Consider the following 19,830-nt stretch of genomic DNA (forward strand, 5'->3'; position numbering starts at 1 on the left):
GACCAAAATAGGTGAGACGAAGTCTGGCCATTCTCGCTTCCAAGGAGCATTCTGGCTGCACTTCCTCCAGGACAGATCTGTTAGTTCTCTTAGCAGTCCATGGTACTTTCAGCATTCTTCGCCAGCACCACAACTCAAAAGCATCAACTCTTCTTCGGTCTTCCCTATTCATTGTCCAAACTCACTGTAGTTGAGTCGTATTTGACCCATAGCGACCCCTTCTTGAGTTTCCAAGGTGGTATCTCTACAGAAGTAGATTGCCTAGTCTTCCTTCCAAGGAGTGGCTGGTGGGTTTGAACCACTAATCTTCTGGTTAGCAGTCAAATGCCTTAGGCACGAAACCACCAGAGCTCCCTAAGGAACTTAGTATCCCTTTAAAATACTAAAGAACTTTAGTGTTTCCTCCAAAAAAAGAAAGAAAGAAACTACCAAACTCACTGCCATGGAGTCAATTCCAACTCATAGCAATCTCCACTGGTTTCCAAAGCTGTAAATCCTTATGGAAGCAGACTGCCTCATCTTTCTTCTGTGGAAGCCTGGTAGGTTCAAACCACTGACATTTTGGTTAGTAGCCAAATGCCTTAATCACTACACCACCAGAGAGCTCCTTCTTGTATTTCTTAATATGTGCTATTTCCTTCAAGGATAATCAAAACCTAACTTATTTCAAATTTGTGACTTAACTGACTTTCACATACCTGGCTTCACAGTAGTGACTCCTTCTCCAATGCTCTCCACAACCCCAGTTGCTTCATGACCCACAATAACTGGAAACTTAGACACCATTAGTCCTTTGATCACGTGGTCATCTGTGCGACAGATTCCTGTGGCCAAAAGCTGTATTTAAAGACAAGAAATGTTGGACCAGTCAGCAAACTGGTCATTTTACAGAAGGAGGGATATTTAACTTACTCTTGAAGAGATTATAATTATTTATTCAATATGATTGACTAACATAGTTGTGTTGACTCTTAGAAAATTTTGATCCTAATATCAGCCATCAAACCAGATCCTTCTACCTGGACCCTTGGTAGTCTTTCAAGAGTAAATTGGTGATCATGTGAATCAGAATGCAGATGCTACCATGTGCCTGGCATAAAAGTCACCAGCCCCTCTAGTACTTTCTTAATAAAAGGTAGAGGGAACTGTGTGCAAGAAGGTAAGTGAGGAATAAAATCTTACTATTACTATTCAGGCAACAGGAGAAGATCAAAGAAAGAAGGTGAAAGAAAACTTTTAAAAGGAATCATTAGTCATGGTTGTTAACATTGCTTCTTTAAAAAAAAAATCAGAGAGTGTGTCAATAAAAATTCAACAAAATAAATCTTTAAGAAAGCAGATTGGCTTTTTTTTTTTAACTAGTTAAGTCATTCATTTCACATCAAGTATGACTAGATTCTTAACAGTAGACTAAGAACCAGCAAGATAATTAATGTCCAAAATTTTTGAAACATCTTCTTATTTAAGAACCCAATATCACAAAAAAATTATATTCAATATAGACTTGATCACATATTAGGCTTATGTGCTCTAAATACTTGTTACCTGAATGCGAACTTCTTTAGCTTTTAGTTGGGCAACTTCTATTTCCTCAATGGAAAAGGGTTTCTTCGGTTCCCATAGCACAGCTGCTTTGCATTTAATAACCTAAGAAATTATTGAAAGTTACAATGGGGTCCTACTTATGTATTTATAAAACGAAATAAAAGAATACAGTTGTATTGAGTTGATTCCAACTTATGGCAACCCCAAGTGTGCAAAGTAGAATTATATTTCATAGGATTTTCTAGGCTGTAACATTTAAGAAATAGACATTCTTTCTTCTGAGGTGCCTCTGGGTAGAGTGCTTAACAGTTTGTACCACTCAGGGACTCTTTTATAATATAGACTACTGGATAATGTAAATATGGACTTGTGATCACATATAATATCCTCATTGACCCAAAATTATTTTCATTGTACTCTAGAATTGTAATCTTTAGTGATTATCTTGTGTACTCCTTTGTTCTATATATGAGAAATGCAACCTAAAGGAGCTGTATGATTGATCCTTGGTCACATAGCGCAAGAGAAGCCCAGCTGGACTAGATCTGAAGTGTACTCTTTCCACCCCGTGGCTTTTTGCTGGCATTCATATAATATTCTGCCAAATTAGGTTCTTTTATTTCAATTTCATTTGAAATATACTATCCTACCTGTTACCTATATGTTGCTTACTCATAAAAGATAAATTTCTATTAAAAAAATTCTGCTAACTTATTTGCAGAAATTTAAACCAGCATTTAACTGCTATCCCATCATGTAGCAGTGGTGAGAAATTAGAAGATTGGGAGGTTAGAGATGAAGGGAACCAGGAACATGGTGACACATTGACTATGGGTTTCTGGATTATTCAAACAGAGCCTTTGATTCTCAGTACTCCTTTTACATCTAGCCCAGAGTTTATACATCTGGTAGGTCTCAATAGTTAGGCAAGTCAAAGTGTCTCATCTTACAGAGACAGAAATTAAGGAGACAAGATATGCAGTGACTTGCCTCTAATCATTCAACTTGTGTTGCCAGAGAGTCATTCAGTTAAATGCTTTCCCTAAGATTATCTAATTCTGAAATTGAAAGAGAGAGAGAGATTCTTACTACCTTCCCGTTCCAAAATACATCTAGGGCTCATAGAAAATATTTTAATCAATTTGTTCAGATGATAAATGAGTAAACCATCATCTTGACATATAATGTAACACCCTTAGAAGAATTTTAAATGGTCACTTGTCTCTTTTGCAAAGAGAGTAAATGATATGCTGGGACAGATGGGTGACTGAAAGACATAAGTAGCTCAATTTAATAATGACTTTTTGCCTCTTTAAGAAAAATATTATGGATCATGCTGTAATGCAGCCCAATGTTGAAGTTAGGAAGTTCATACCATTCTCAAATAAAATCCACATTGATTAAATAATTAAGATTTATTATTAAGGTCAAACTGTTTAAAAATTAATAAGGAAGTCAGTATCAAATACATAAAATATGGCAAAACTTTTATGCTTCAGAATGATAGAAAAAGGCTTAAAGGAAACAACCAAAAAACCAGTTGCCATAGAGTCAATTCATCGGGTCATTGAAATTCATTGTTTCAATGGCTGATTTTTCTCCCAAGGTGCCTGAGAGTGAATTCATACCTCCAAACTTTCAGTCGGCAGCTGAGAGCATTAACCAGGAAACAACAGCTTCCTGAAAGTTTTGTGTGCTGAGGAAGAGTATTTAAACCTTCTAAGTTGAAAGTAAATACTCCTAAGGAAATTAAAATATGCTTAGGGTAAAAATGAAAAAGTTTAAACATTTTTATAACTGTAATGTTTAATCAAATTTATGAGGAAAGCTCCTCCCACATATCATACACACACTCCGAGGTACAATAAAAGAAAGTAAGCTATTACATAACAAAAGTGGACAATACAACAAGTTAATGAATATATTAAGGAGTACTTGTTCTCAATCATAAAACATTTTTCTTTATAAAATCAATGAGAAAAAATTGTCTGCTTATTAAGCCAGTAATGATTTTTTATTTAATTAGAATGCATAGTACAAAGCTGTGGTAAAATGGGTGATCTCATTCCGTCAACACTTTTGAAAAGTAATTTGGCAATATAAATCAAGATACTTAAAATGTTTAGATGCTTTTACCCTACAATTCCATTCTAAAATCTACCTTAAGCAAATGCTGAATTCAAAAAAATCTTGATATGTATTAGAGCTCATTACAGCACTATTTATAATGGAAAATAGGTAAACAATCTAAACGACCAATCGTATAGTGAGACAAATTGTGATTCACATAGAAACTGAAATTAGGCTTTAAAAAAATGTTTATAAATTGTAATAAATAGGGAAAATTTTTATAGCAAATTGGACAAATAGAATAAATATATTACATTAATTTTTTTTTAGTACAACTGCTTAAAGATATGGAGGGAAATTTGCACAGAGGGAAATACAAATTAAAATAGAAGTTTGGGCTGTATGACTATGGTTGATTTTTTTGCCTCGGGTTTTCCCATTTTCCAAATTTTCTAGAATAATAATCTTTCAATCCTTTTAATGAAAAAGAAAATATTTATTATACAGAGAAAAAATGTGGTCCTCAATGTAAAAGAAACTCTTCCTTTCATAAGCTAGGCTGAAGCACTAGAGCAACTTGGGAGTTACATCACCCTTATGAAACTCATATTATTGCATGACTGTCTCTATGTCAAAGTTATAAAGTTTTATGACTTATATTATATGTTGTATCCATTAATTATAACTAGAACATGCTATCTTGAAGCTACTGAGTTCTCCATCATTAGAAATGTTTTAACAGTGGATAGAAACCCACGTGAAAGAGGTAGCATAACTAAAATGAAGCTTCTGTTGGGTGGGTAGAGCTGCAAATTGTTAAGATTTGTTCTAGTCTTAAAGTTTACTAATTTTATGGGTAGAGTTGGTAGCTTCTATAATGCAAAATCATTCCCCAATCAACCTAGTTTGTTGGCATTCTGACCCATACTAAACCAAAAACCAAACTCACTGCCGTCAAGTTGATTCTACTCATAGTGACCCCTCCTTGGGTTGCTGAGGCAGTATCTCAATGGAAGGAGATTGCGCAATCTTCCTTCTGAGGAGTGGCTGGTGGATTTGAACCACCAGCCTTCTGGTTAGCAGTCAAATAAATGCCTTAGGCACTATGCCACCAGAGCTCCCCTGACCTCTACTAGGATGCTTTCATTCCTGCTCCATTCAACTCCAGGAACAATTATTTTAAATTCTAATATCATAGAGTCTCCTCATCTGTCATGTTACTCAGACTTTAAATGTTGTCATTATTTTTTCAAAACATTAACGTAGGTGAAAAAGGGCATGGGGAGGTTGTTCTCTTAGTCTGACCCCCTCTAGCTTCATGAGGCGGTGAGAGAATCATAATCAGCAGCATATGCCAAGGCTGATTCCTATGAGTTAAAACAAGACATGCCACCACCCTCCAACTTTTTTTTTTTTTTACCAATTTTGATAACAATATTTCCTCCCAAGGCACTCACTACTTCTCTGCTGGGTTCGAAAACTCATGGTAATGGCCACACAGAACTCACAGAAAATACACACAATTAAGAGACTTATTAGGTAAGCAATGAGCTATAGCTCAGGTTCAGGAATGCTCAGGATACAATTTTTGGAGAGCCTCCCCTCTTCCATGCCCATAGAAACATCTCTCTTTGGCCCTTAGTCTCTTGGCCTGGCCTCTGTCCTGCTACTGCAGGTGTTACAAAGCTCTCTTAGCTCTGAGTGCACCCCACTCTGCCATCAATCCTCCTTCACAAGGACACTCAGCTTTCTTGCTCCATGGGCTGGCAAGTGTCTGCTCTGTCTTGTATGGGTCTCTTGGTTCTGCTGCCACCCTCTCTCTGTCCTCTCAGTGCAGGGATTTCAGGTCCAAGGACACGCTCCATCCTGGTTCTTCTCTGTCTTTATGATAGTGATATTCCCCCCTTTTCTGTCTCTGGGATGTTTCATTGGGTTCCATATACCTTATTTGCATGGTTCCACCCCCACAAAGGTACCATGTAGCTTACGTGCATTGCTAACAAGCTGTCCAATCACCTTGGTAGGCCACAAAGCACCTCATATTTGCATAGTCCCACCCAGTCATCTGGTGGGAGTCACAGGCATCATGGCTGGAAGAGTATATCAAGTAATTCAGTGCACTGCAGACTTAAAGTTGCTTTAATAAACCAGCCAACCAACAGCAGCAACAAAAAAACTAATATTTTGAAAAATTAGGGACCCATTCAAGGAGAGGAAATATATTGACTAACTTACAAAAGAAGAAAATGCCAAAGCTATTTCTAAAGTTAGTACCAACTCTTTGTTAAAGAATAAAACATGCTTTATTATTGAAGTTTTCAGGGATTACATTTTACTTCAATCCACAATCAACACCCATGGAAGCAGTAGTTAAGAAATCAAAAGGTGTGTTGCATTGGCAAATCTGTTGCAAAAGATCTCTTTAAAGTATTAAAAAGCAAAGAAGTCATGTTGAGGAGTAAGAGGTGTCTGATTCAAGCCATGGTATTTTCAATTGTCTCACGTGCATATGAAAGCTGGACAATGAATAAGGAAGATTGAAGAATTGATGCCTTTGAATGGATTATAGTATTGACAAAGAATATTTAATATATCATGGACTGCTAGAAGAACAAATAAATCTGTTTTGGAAGAAGTACATTCAGAATGCTCCTTAGGCAGGAGAATGGAGATACTTTGTCTGACATGTTACTAGGAGGGACCATATCCTGGATTCAACATTGTGCTTGGTAAAGTAGAGGGTCAATGAAAAAGAGGAAGATTCTAATGAGATGGACTGACACATTGGCTGCTATAACGGGCTCAAGCATAACAATGATTGTGAGGTTGGTGCAGGATTAGGCGGTGTTTTGTTCTATTGTACATAGGTTCACTACCACTCAGAACCAACTCAATGGCACCTAACAATCACAACATATATTCTTGTTTTAAAAGATTTTTAAAACTTATATTTTTTATGGAAACCATATCCTTCAGAAATCCTCAAAGAATAACACACTGTTGTCTACTTTGCATTCCAGAATTAATATTTTCCATTTTTAACAACAGGAAAAATTTTTCCAATGGCTCATCTGCCACTGAACTACTGAGGGGATTTATCAAGACTGTTGAAAGTCTTGCTATGGAACATTTTTGCTTAACAGAGCAAATGTCCAGCTATCCTGAAACTAAATGATTAGCAATGTCAATATAAAACATATTTCTCTATTTTATTCCAATGTCTTACTGAAAAATCTTTCAGATGCTGTTTTCAATTTAATCCTGTTTCTACTGGCACTTTCTGAAATGCCCAAAGTTTCCTCCAGTGTATGTGCCTACTAAACAGGCATTTCATTCTTTAAGAAATGTCCCCAAATAATTATTTGAAGTTCTAAAAATCCATCTCACATTATTATATCTTGATCATGAAAAGACAGAAATTTTCTGCTTATCTTTCCAGCAGTGCTCATCTTGTCTTTCTCCTTGTCCTGTAATTCAGCAAATGAAATTTCTCTGCCTTATGCTTGGTTTACCCTGCTGCAATTGTTTTGTGCTTCATTTAAATACTTTGGCCCAAAATCCTGGTGCCAACAGTAATGATTCACAGCCTTCAAAATGTTCCAGTGGTCTGTGAGCCTCACCCTTTGAAGATTAAGTTGTGAAAAGAAATACAGTAACTCTTATGATGAAACCAAGAGTAGGGACCTAACAAAGGCAAGATAATCAAACCTACTGAAAAGGGCTGTAAACATTGCTACTCACCTTATATTTGAGGTTGTGAGAATAGTTCAGGTTAGTTCAGTTCACCATAATTCATTAAAAATGTACTGTGGGCTCCTTAAGAATAAGTTGTTCTGCTGGGCACAGTTGATTTTGTTGTTGCTAGGTGCTGTCGAGTCATCTCCAACTCATAGGGACCCTATGTACAGTTGATTTTAGGGATGAAGATTGTGTTTATGTTCTACTACATTGTACAAAGACTTGAGGTTGTTTGTGGAAAGCATACAATTAAACATGTTGTTGTTAGGTGCTGTGCACTCAACTCCAATGCATAGTGACCTTATATACAACACAACAATATACTTCCCAGTTGTGTCACAATCATCCTATACTTGAGCCCATAGTTGAAGTAACTGTGTCAATTCATCTTGTTAAAGTCTTCCCTTTTTTTTCTGACCTTCCATTTTACGATATCCTTCTCCAGGGAACGGTTCCTTCTAACAGTATGGCCAAAGTAGGTGAGAAAAGTCTGGCCATTCTATTTCCAAGGAGCATTCTGGCTGCACTTCTTCCAGGAAAGATTTGTTCATTCTTTTGGCAGCCTGCGGTACTTTGAGCATTCTTCACCAAAACCATAATAAATCAAATGCACCAACTCTTCTCTGGTCTTCCTTGTTCATTGTACAGATTTCACATGCATATGAGGTGATTGAAAATACATGGCTTGGGTTAGGCTCACCTTAGTCTTCAATGCAACAGCTTTGCTCTTCAAAACTTTAAAGAGGTCTTTTGTAGTACATTTGCCCAATAGAGTACATTTGATCTCTTGACTGCTACTCCCATGGGTGTTGATTGTGGATCCAAGTAAAATAAAATCCCATTAGCAATGTGAGAGCTTTGGTGGCATAGTGCCTAAGTCAATTGACTACTAACCAAAAGGCTAGAGATCAAACCCACCAGCTACTCCTTGGAAGGAAGAGTGGGCAATCTACTTCCATAGAGATATCTCCTTCGAAATGCAAGGAGGGGTGCCTATGAGTCTAATGGACTTGATGGCAATGAATTTGTTTGTTTTGTTTGGCTTTAGTGGTCGGTGCATAAATTTGAATAATAGTAGTATTAATTGGTCTTCCTTGTAGGCTTATGGATATTATCTTATCGCTGACAAAACTGTACTTCAGGATAGATCTTGAAATGTTCTTTTGTGGATGAATGTGTTGCCATTCCTCTTCAATATGTCATTCCTGGCTTCTTGTTGTTGTTATGTGCCATTGAGTTGGACTCGACTCATAGCAACCCCTCCTTGGGTTTCTGAGGCAGTATCACTACAGAAGTAGATTGCCCCATCTTTCTTCCAAGGAGTGGCTGATGGATTTGAACTGCCAGACTTCAGAATAGACCATATGATTGTCTGATTCTAAATGGCCAGTATCAGTCATTTCAGCCCCTAGGATAAGGAGCTCTAGTGGAGTAGTGGTTAAGGCATTTGGCTACTACTAATCAAAAGGTCAGTGGTTCAAACCCACCAGTTGTTCCATGGAACAGAGATAGGGCAGTCTGCTTCGATAAAGATTTATAGTCTTGGAAGCCCAGGGGGGATCATGATCAGTCAAAATCGACTCAATAGCAGTGAGTCTGAGTCTGGAATACTTAGGATATCAATATTTATGCATTCCATTTAATTTTTGACAACTCCTAATTCTCCTAGATTCATACTTTGTACATTCCACATTCCAATTATTAGTGAATGTTGGCAGCTATTTCTTTGTATTTTGAGTCTCTTCCAATCCAAGGGGCTCATCTTCTGGTACCAGTAATATATCAGACAGTGTTTCACTGCTATTCATAAGGTTATTAGTGGGCAATTTTTACAGAAGTGCATTTCCCTGTCCTTTCTTCCAGTCTCTTAGTCTGGAAGCTCTGCTGAAACCTTTCTACCATGAATGACTATGCTGATACTTCACATGCCAATGGCATAGCTTCCAGATTCATAGCAACACACAAGCCACAGCAGTATGACAACCTGACAGAAGAATGGTGGTTAGCTGGTATAGATTGCTGCAATTTGATGGCTTGCTCTGAACTGGTGTTTGCTTATGGATGCAGGTGCTCAAAGTTCCAACAAGAACAGAAGATTCTTCAGAGAAAGGGACATATTTGTCAGAATACTGATTTGATGTTGTTGTTGTTGTTGTTGTTGTTATGTGTCGTCGAGTCAGACCTGACTCATAGTGACCCCTCCTTGGGTTTCTGAGAGGGAACTCTGGTAACATAGTGCCTAAGGCATGGGCCTTTAGTTGGATGGAATCACAAGCCTGGCCCACTATCAATCATCTCCTTTAATCAGTGGCTTTGGCCTCAGGCCTTTCTCCCCTCAGTTGCAACATAACATCTCTCACATTACTTTCAGCTATTACAGGTAACAACAACCAAAGAAACCATCTAAGAATCAAAAGTTTCACTTACCAGGACCCTTCCTTCTTTCTCTTACAAAAAGTCCCATTCTTCCTTGAGTCTGGAGCCATTGCAACAAATCCTCCTTCTGATCCCAACTGCAAAAAGGGCATGAAAACGTTGTTGTCATTTGGCCTCCTCTAACTCCACAAAGGGGGAAAAGACAGCAGCCCAAAGGTAATTCTTGTGAGGTCAGATGTGCCACCACCTTCCAACCTTTTTTCCAGTTCTGACACCAATTGTCTTTGTCTTAGGCTGGGTTCTCTAGAGAAGCAAAACCAGTTAAGCTTAGAGAGAGAGAGAGAAATTTATCTCAAGTAAATGGCTCACACAGTTGTAGAGGCTGACAAGTTCCAAGTCTGTGGGTCAGATGTCAAACTGGAGGCTTCTCCTGACTTATGCTGCTGCAGGAGCTGACAATCTCAACATTGGTGGGCAGTATAGCAGGCTGCTAGTTTCAGGAGCTGACAGTTCCGAGATCAGCAGATAAAATGGTAGACAGTTGGTTCACAGGCTGTAAAGACAATAGCATTATGATCAGTAGCCAATATTGCAGACCACTTGTTCAAGTCCAGGAACCAGAGATGATGATGAGCCAGATCCAAATCCAGCAGAAAGCTAAAGATGTTTCTCAAAGTTTTTCCATATATACTGGAAATAGGCCACACTGTAAAGGAAACTCTCTTTCAACTGACTGGTTGCTCACAGTAGATTTCGTCATGCAGGTGATTACATTATATCAGATCTCATCATGGAGGATAACTATAATAGTTTAACTATTCACTCAACGACTTGCAACTTTCCTCTGCACCCAGCTCTCCTTTCCACCTCTGCACTCAGCTCTCCTCCTACTGCCTTTACAAACTCACTGATGATTGGACTGTTCATATAAGGTGAAGTTTACAGACTCACTGATGATTGCCCCTTTTGTAATAGGCATTCTACCTCCAAATTAAACACCACTTAAGCCCCACATGGCTACACAATCAGGGCTGGTCTCAGCCCATCTGCCAGACAGATGATTCAATAAAACTTATTTAACAATTTACTCTGGCCTGATTCCTCCTGGCATCGGCTACCTAACAGTTTGGTGCTGAAACCTGGGAACCACTAAGAGGAACCCAAAGGAAATCTCTACCCTCCATTGCTGACCCTGCATCCACCCCCAGCCACTTCATCTCTGGTAAGTGACATTTTGTCTTTCTCACATGGATTTCTGATTTGATAATTTCTCTCAAGACCTAGCACTAGGGCAGAAATCTCTCTCTCCAGCAGTGACCCCAGGATTCATCCCTCTAAGACCACCTCTGTTGTGGGGATGCTCAAAACAAATGGTCTCTTCCTCCTCTCTGGTGTCCGGTCAAGTGATGAGGATGCCCTCCTTTAGCCCAGACATGCAAGGAATTAAAATTGTCAGTTGTCTCCTTCTACTTCTCTTTGTTTAGAGTCTTGATTATGGGTAATTACCAATCAGTTCCTCCTAAAATCACCCTTCTGGGGTGTCTTTTGAGAAACCTAAATCAACTCATTCTCTCTATTGAAATTTGACCCAAGCATCTCATTTTCTTTTGCAGTATTGCTTGGTCCCAATACAAATAAGACAATGATTCTCAGTGGTCTGAAAATGGCACTTTTGATTTCAATATCCTCTATAACTTGGACAATTTGGTCACCACAATGGAAAATGGTCAGAGGTACCCTACATTCAGGCCTTCTTCCTCCTCTGCAACCAACCTTCTCTTTGACAGTCCTGTTCCAGCTATCAGATTCTCCTTTTCCACTCCAAACCCCTCCTATTACTCCCTCTCCCCCTGACCCAGAACCTCTGGAACCCAAGACCCCTTTCAACCCAGCTGACCATTCTTCTCCCTAACTGGTGTGTCCCCTCGAGAGCTACACCCACCGTCAAACCTCCCCCAGAACTGTGGAGAGGTAAACTTGAGCCTCCTCCAGGACCATGCTTCAAATGCAGCAAAGAGTACCATTGGGCCATATCCTGCCCAAACCCAAGACCCCCACCCAGTCCCTGCCCAGCATGTGGCATAGAGGGGCACTGGAAGTCAGACTGCAGTCATGCCTCTCAAGGCAAGATTACATCTCTTCCTAAAAACTCTCTTCTGAGTCTGATTTGGAGCTTCCTGGTCTCTTTGGCCTCACTGCTGAAGGCTAAGGGTTCATGGGTCCTGACCAGGCCCCATCAACTTCCAACTAGACCATGGAGCCACGGTAATGATGGTGGTGGCATGTAAACCTATCTCAATTTTAATAGATACTGGGGCCAATTATTCTGCCCTCCCTGAATTTGCAGGGACACACTTGTCCCAGTTTTTGGTAACTGTCTATTGTGGGGGTTGATGGACTTGTATCACAACCACTAGCAACACTTCCTCTCAATTGCTGTCTCTTAAACACCTCTTCCCATACTTTTTTCTTATTCTTCCCAGGTACCCTACTCCCATCTTTGGCAGGGATATTTTAACCAAATTTCAGGCTTCCTTGACCCTATCCCCACCTTCCTCTATCACTCAACTATCCCACCCCAACTCCACATTCATCCTCTTCCTCACACCTACATCTCTCCCATTGCAATCACACCCCACTGACCCAAATCTAGTCAACCCAGTAGTCTGGGACACCTCTACCCCTTCAGTAGGCCAGCATCACCAACCTATATCAAGCCACTTAAAAAATCCAAATGCCTACCCTGTAAACCCCAATATCTTATTCCTATGCAGAACCAATGAGGCCACCAACCGATCATCAATTGCTTTCACAAGGTAGGCCTTGTTAAACCTACCAACTCCCCTTACAATACCTCTATTTTGCCCATCTGCAAACCTGATGGTTCCTATCAATTGGTCCAGAACCTTCAAATTATCAATCAGGCAGTTCTTCCTCTATATCCTGTGGTTCCCAATCCTTATACTCTCCTTTCTCTAATCCCCATGACCAGCACCCACTACACTGTCCTACACCTCAAAGATGCATTCTTCTCCATTCCTTTATCAGAAGGCTCTCAAAACCTCTTCACTTTCACATGGACTGACCCTTCCACTAATATCTCCCAGACCCTAGCCTCTGACCTATGCTATCTAGACCTAGCCCCACGCATACTCTTATAGTATGCTGAAGACCTCCTTCTCTGCAGCTCTACCCTAGAACTGTCCAAACAACATACCATAGAACTCCTAAATTTCCTGGGAGACAAAAGCTATCGTTTCTCCCCCAAGAAAGGCTCAACTCTCCCAGACCAGAGTCATCTACTTAGGATTCACCCTTACTCCTCCATACAGAGCCATCACCATGGGTAGGAAACATCTTATATCCTCTATGATGGTCCCCATTTCTAATCAAGAAATCCTCTCCATTTTTAGGATGAGCAAGTACATTAGGCTATGGATCCACACTTTCAGTCTCCTAGCCAAGCTTCTTTCCAAAACCTGACCAACCACATAACCCACCAGTTTGGCCTTAATGGATTGGCCTGTATCTCTAAAGTTACTCAAGGAGTCACCGATGCTTTCCACATCTGCTGGAATTTACACATCCCATCCTATCCCCAGTTCTCAGGTAAGGTAGAAAAGTCAAATTTTATTCTTAAAAATCACCTCACCAAGTTATGCCTAGAGATGAAGGAGAACTGTATCTCCTTACTTCCACTGGCATCAACAAAAATTTGATCCACCCCATGAGCCCCTACCTTCTTGAGCCCATTTGAACTCAGGTACTGTCCACTCTTCCTCCTGGGGAACTTTCCTTCTTCCCTGAACCCCTTAGGAGATTGATTACCTACCAACTCTCAACCTCACCTGACAATTACTCTGACAATATGCAGATGCTGTTTTCCTGAAATCAACCTCTGACTCTCCCCTGACTGTAGTCCTAGAGCCTTGTGACTGGGTTTTCCTCTGAGAACTTAATACTACTGGAACTCTTAAACCTAAATGGACAGGTCCCTACCAAGTCCTATTAATGACTCCCATTGCAGTGAAACTTCGTTTGTCTTCTTGGTTTCATACTTCCAGATTAAAATGCATGAATAAACCAAGTGAATCAGTGCAAACACCTGAACTTCTAAGCCTGAAAGTTTTATTAGAAATTTAGGTGGAAACCAAGTTGCAAAATATGATCCACACAAACAGTGACCAACTGCATTGTCTTGCCCAGATTAAGGGTGCTTCCAGGACATGGAATTTTCTGTGCTAAAACCAGGAGGGTCCCAGGCAAAGGAGATGAGTTGGTCACCCTATCCACATTTGGCATCAGTCTGCTTGATCTGAATGTCTGTGGTCTACAGGGTCACAGTGGCTTCAGATTATCATTTCTACTCTCTCAGAACATTCTGCTCCTCTGTCCTTCAGTGATCCCACCAGGGACCCCATCCAGGACTCTGATCACCCCAGCCTCATAACAATAGCAGGGAAGTGCTAAGAACCACTGAAGTCAGAAGGGCCTAAGTTTAAGTACCAAGTTCACCAGTTGCAGATAAGTGCTATAGCAAGACACTAACTACTCTGAATTTCAGAGCAGAGGAAATAATATCGACTTAATAATGCTGACTTCAGGGCTCATTGTGAAGCATAATTGAAAGAATGTATGTAGAAATGCTTATTAAACTGTCCAGCCCTTGGTAAATGAAAATTACAATAAGTAATATCCCTAAGAGAGTAAGCAAAGGGCCCTTGTATGCCCACAGAAATGGATCTCAGTTTTTTGTTGAATCATTCTTAGTAGCAGAAATAGTTATGCAATTGTAATTACTGAATACCATACATCTACTTGTGACTCAGAATTACAGGAAGACAACAAACCTTGAGGGTGGAGTTTCATTCTGCCCTTTGTTCCTAAAGTTTTCCCTCTCCAGCACTGGTCATATGGCCAGATGCAAACTTAAACACATCCTTTCATACTTTCACCTGGGCCAAGCCATGCTGGGTGGAGGCCACACTGAGCTGGGGCTTTAGCAGCTTAGCCCTGGTAGGTAAAGCTTTAGTTACTCTTTTTTTTTTTTTTTCAGGCAAACTTTCAGAACTGTTGTGTGAGATTATGCTCCCCAGTTTCAGGAAATTTTCTTCCACATGCAAACCCTGCCACGAAAAAAATCCAGAGCGGATTTTCTATAACAGGGCAAGGCATAACAAAACTTCATATCTGCTGTACATAAATTTTCTATTTCCTTCATCTCACCAACTAAGTGTGTTGTTGTTAAATGCTATTGAGTCAGCTCCAACTCAAAGCGACCCTATGCACAGCAGAATGAAACACTGCCCAGTCCTGTGCCAGCCTCATGATCCCCACTATACCTGAGCCCATCGTTGCCGCCACTGTTTCAATCCATCTTGTTGAGGGCCTTCCCCTTCTTCATTGACCCTCCACTTCATCAAGCATGATATCCTCCTCCAGGGAATGGTCCCTTCTGACAACATGACCTAAGTAGGTGAGATGAAGTCTGGCCATTCTTGCTTCCAAGGAGCATTCCAGCTGCACTTATTCCAGGACAGATCTGTTAGTTCTTTCAGTAGTCCATGGTACTTTCACTATTCTTCACCAACACCACAGCTCAAAAGGATCAACTCTTCTTCAGTCTTCCTTACTCAGTGTCCAGCTCTCACATGCATATGAGGCAATTGGAAATACCATGGTTTGAGTGTGTTAAACTAAAACAAACCAAACTCACTGCCATCGAATTGGATCTAACTCATAGAGACCCCTCCTTGGGTTTACAAGACAATATCTCTATGGAAGTAGACTGTCCAATCTTCCTTCCAAGGAGTGCCTGGTGGGTTTGAACCACCAGCCTTCTGGTTAGCAGTCAAATGCCTTAGGCACTATGCAACCAGAACTCCCTTGAGTGTGTTAGGTGATGGGAATTTCAATTCCAGGGGGTTAGGGATTGTGGGAAAAATGTATCTAAATTGATTTTTCCCCTTATGATTGTTCTTTTCTTTTTCTTTTTCTAACTCACAGGGTGTGAGCTCTGGTGGTGAAAGGCATTTGGCTGCTAACCAAAAGGTTGATGGTTCAAACCCACCAGCTGCTCCATAGAAGAAAGATGAAGAAGTCGGCTTCTGTAAAGATTTACAGCTTTAGAAATCTAGTGGGAGTCGATATGAGTTAGAATTGACTCAATGGTAGTGAGTTTGTTTTTTTTGGAATGCACAGAATAATTGGTTTTGCCATGGGTCTAGCCGAGTATATGTTGAAAATAACACCAAGGCAACTAAGTAGTTCTTTATAGAGACTAAACCAAGAGGTTGTTTCTTGCAGAGAAGGACAGGCATCAGAACACCATAGCAACCTAAAACGGGGTCTAAGAACTGTAAGGCAGGAGGCATGGCCTTGTGAAGAAGGCAGACGTAACTCTGGGAGGTACTGCATGTCAGTAAGTCAAATTCAGTGACATGTTCTCTCTTCACATTTGTTTTCAGAGTTCACTTCAGGGTCTGTCTCAGTCAAATATGGATTGGGATCCCAGAATGTTAGCACCAGAAGTGGCTGTAAATACCCTTCATCTCAGACACCCATGTTCAGAGGGAAATCTCAGAAGTACCTGGGGCTGCCACAGTGTGGTAGATAAGCAGGTAGGTGTGGGAATAAGCTCATCAATCCCCCACCTCACCTCATCTCCAATGGTGTTGCTTGTTTTATTTTGGTAAGCCTTTTGGAACAAGAGAAAGTTGTTCTGGGCTTCCATGTTTTTTGAAGTGTAGAAATAGGAACATGAGCGAAATTCTTAAGATCAATTTGGTCTTGGCATAAGGAAGAAATTTTTAATATTAAATGTGTTAACTTATGGAGTTTTTGAGGAGCTCTGGTAGCATAGTGCCTAAGGCACTTGACCACTAGAAGGCTGGAGGTTCAAACCCACCAGCCACTCCTCGGAAAGAAGGTTGGGCAATCTACTTGCATAGTGATACTGTCTGGGAAACCAAAGAGGGGTCGCTATGAGTCGGGTCCTACTCGAAAGCACATAACAACAACAACGCATGGAGTTTTTGAGCAGCTTGTCATTAACAGGGCAGAATCATCGCAAGTAACAATACAGAGGAAATTTGCATCATTGGAGAGGTTAGATTAGATAACCTTAGCATTATCTAAGACATGAACATAAGAACCTATGATTAACTATGTAAAGAGTAGCAAAATAGCACACAAGAAGGCTCAATTCCACAGAAGTAATTGTGACTTCCTACATTCACTGCTACCTACTAGAGATGGGAAGGCAGGCTTGGATCATCATATACCAGTAGGTAAACTGGAGATTCCTTGGAAGGCTGTAACTTCAAAAATGTTCACATTACATTAACCTTGAAATGTTTTCTCCATATATGAGGGAGTAGAGGATTTTGTAAGGATGAGTGAGAAAGATGAAGAAGAGGAAGAAGGGACATAAACAAACTCAAAGTACCAGAAAACCATCAACTTGTCCACTGTTTCTTTGTCTTTCTAATGGAGTCTAAAAGCTTCCAGACGGTCTCACCTTTCCAGAAACAATGGGAATGCTGTTCTTTTAGTGAGTCAATGAATTCTGCTACTGCTGGTCCACGCAGATGCTCCTGGTGTTTTTATATTACGTTTAAGACTGTTGGAAAGTTAATCTGGGGTAATGTTGAATTGAATCCCATATCCCTGGAGTTCTGTAGTATGATAAGTTTTCTTAGGTCTAGATACATCTCAGCTTTGTAAGTTCAAGAATGTGATTTTTATCTGTGTCCTTAAGTTCAATTAGACACTGAGGGATAATTCACAAGAATCATACTTACAAAAAATTGGTAGACCAGATGCTAGTTTATTGATTTATAATGCATTAATTTACAATACCTGACACTAAAATTGTGAAAAAGTTGTTCATAAGGAACATTGATGATAGATGTAATATTCACTTCTTAGAAGGAAGATTGGTTAATCTACTTCCATAGACCTACTGTCTGAGAAACCCAAGGAGGGGTCGCTATGAGTCGGATCCAACTCGACAGCCGTGAGTTTGGTTTTTTGTTTGAGTTAATAGCATATGTACCAATGAATCAAATGGAGTCATAGCCAGTTAGAATAGATGTCAGCTGGTTTGCAATTAGATAGATGAGAAATGAGGGCAAGAGTTAACTTTTGAGTAACCCTACTATCTGCCAGATACTAATAGATCTATTTATACAAATTATTTTATTGAAACCACGGAACTCTTTGAGGAAACCACGTAAGAGACTGGGGCTCAGAGATTTTAGGTAATTTGCTCTTCATCCCACAAGTAGTAAAATGTGGAGTATGGTTTTACACACAGGTCCATGTGCACTTTAATATTCTAATGAATTCATACAAGAAACAATTTTAGATCAGATGGTAAATCACATTGTTCATACGTTACAGCAAAGGGTATTATTGTTTCGTAAAGAAATTTTTAAGGAATATTCCTTCTGAAAGCCAAGATTGCCTCTAAAACATAAAGGACTATAGACACTCTTCACTTATTAACATAGTTAGGTTCCAAAGACCCAGTTGTTATGTGAAAATTGGCATTATTTAAAAATAGAGAAAGACTACAACACCTTGCCCCCTCACCAGTACTGTGAATGTCCTGCTGGGCCCCTGCAGAGGTCCCCTGCCTCCACCACCTCCCTGCCCCACATTTGGCTCAGGAGAGCTCAGCTCCCACCACCACTCATAGGTGAAGGCCACCCAGTCTTCCGGAGTGAGGGTGCCACAAGCACTGGCCCTGCTCCCCATGAGTTCCCCTCCCTCTCTTGCTTTCATCATTATTATCAGAATGGGTGGCCTGGTTTATCCCCTCAATGACCAAAAATGTCCTCGGTGGCTTTGTTGGGGTCAGGAGCTCCCTGTCCATAGGTGGGAGGGTCTGACTATGTGTGTGTGTGTGTGGGGGGGGAATGCATTACTCTCTTAGTTCCCCTTGCCAGCCCTTCAACCAAGCATCTCCTGGTTCTTGCTGGGAAGCACTGCCCCCATCTGTCTCCATGTCCCCATGAGAGTCAACAATCCAGAGTTTCCTCTGAGGTTGTGATAGCCACACCAGGCCTCTTCCTTTGACCTTGAACTACAACTTCTGCTGACCACTCACCTGCTGACTCCAACTTTGCCCAAGTGGTCTGCCCCACCCTTACCTACGCCCACTCAGGAGTGGACATTGAGAAAGCATAAGGGACTGCACAGGTGCCAGTCAGCTCATACAAGGTCCTGTGGGCCCTGAGTGCACGAGTGCTCTGTCTCAGGGCTCCTTCTAACCACAGCCCTGCTGGCTCTTGGATCTAGAAATTAGGACCAGAACCCAGGGTCCTGCTTCCTCCCTGGCCCTGAGTGTGGCCAGGACACTGGCTGCCACTGCCCTAGCCACAGCCCCCTGTCAGCGTGCAAGAGCCTCCAAGCAGTATCCTGTCCCTGCCAGCCTCACTCCAGCCGATCCTCAGGTCTACCTGGCACCCTGATGACTTGGGGAGACTGCAAAGGCAGTTAAATACTATGCAATACAAGCTTCCTTTCTATGCACACATGAGGTCTGTCAGTCAGGGATACTGTTAGGGACCTGAGCATTTGTTATTGCCAGATATGTCACTGATGCACAAAATAGTTGGATAGCAGATGTTTTACTATTGTCATAAATGCAAAATGTAGGATAAGGAGATAGTCCATAAGTGAAGAGTAGACATACTGGCTATACTGGGCTAGAAAATGTAAACTCTCTGAACCTCTGGTGTTATTCCTTTTATGGTCTCACTCGCTCTTAATTTTGACTCATAGCAACCCTCCTTAGGTTTCCAAGGCTGTATCTCTATGGAAGTAGATTGCCCAATCTTCCTTCTGAGGAGTGGCTGGTGGGTTTTAACCGCCAGCTCTCTGGTTAGCAGTCAAGGCACTACGCCACCAGAGGGGTGGCTATTTGTCAGCTCTTGCAAGAAAGAAACTCAAATAATAGTGAGATTTTATTTTAAATTAACCAGTGTTTCTCCATTTTGGCTGCACATTAGAAAGATCTAAGGAACTGGAAGGAGCTCTGGTAGCATAGTGCCTAAGGCACTTGACTGCTCACCAGAAGGCTGGCGGTTCAAACCC

At 40.8% G+C, this 19,830-nt stretch overlaps 1 protein-coding gene across 1 annotated transcript in view; it reads right to left on the reverse strand.

Moving 5' to 3' along the window:
- The window catches only part of LOC103203786 (all-trans-retinol dehydrogenase [NAD(+)] ADH7-like), a 30,937-nt gene extending 21,056 nt beyond the window's left edge, over nucleotides 1-9,881 (reverse strand). The window contains exons 1-4 of the mRNA XM_007948868.2: nucleotides 9,806-9,881; nucleotides 7,049-7,111; nucleotides 1,546-1,649; nucleotides 699-837 (exon numbers count right to left, since the gene is read on the reverse strand). Of these exons, the coding sequence (XP_007947059.2) occupies nucleotides 699-837; nucleotides 1,546-1,649; nucleotides 7,049-7,111; nucleotides 9,806-9,881 (382 nt within the window). The remainder of the gene's footprint in view (nucleotides 1-698; nucleotides 838-1,545; nucleotides 1,650-7,048; nucleotides 7,112-9,805) is intronic.
- Between the last annotated feature and the right edge of the window lie 9,949 nt (nucleotides 9,882-19,830).

The sequence above is a fragment of the Orycteropus afer genome, unplaced genomic scaffold, assembly GCF_000298275.1.
Source record: "Orycteropus afer afer isolate SDZICR_OR568_19922 unplaced genomic scaffold, OryAfe1.0 scaffold00229, whole genome shotgun sequence".
NCBI lineage: Eukaryota > Metazoa > Chordata > Mammalia > Tubulidentata > Orycteropodidae > Orycteropus > Orycteropus afer.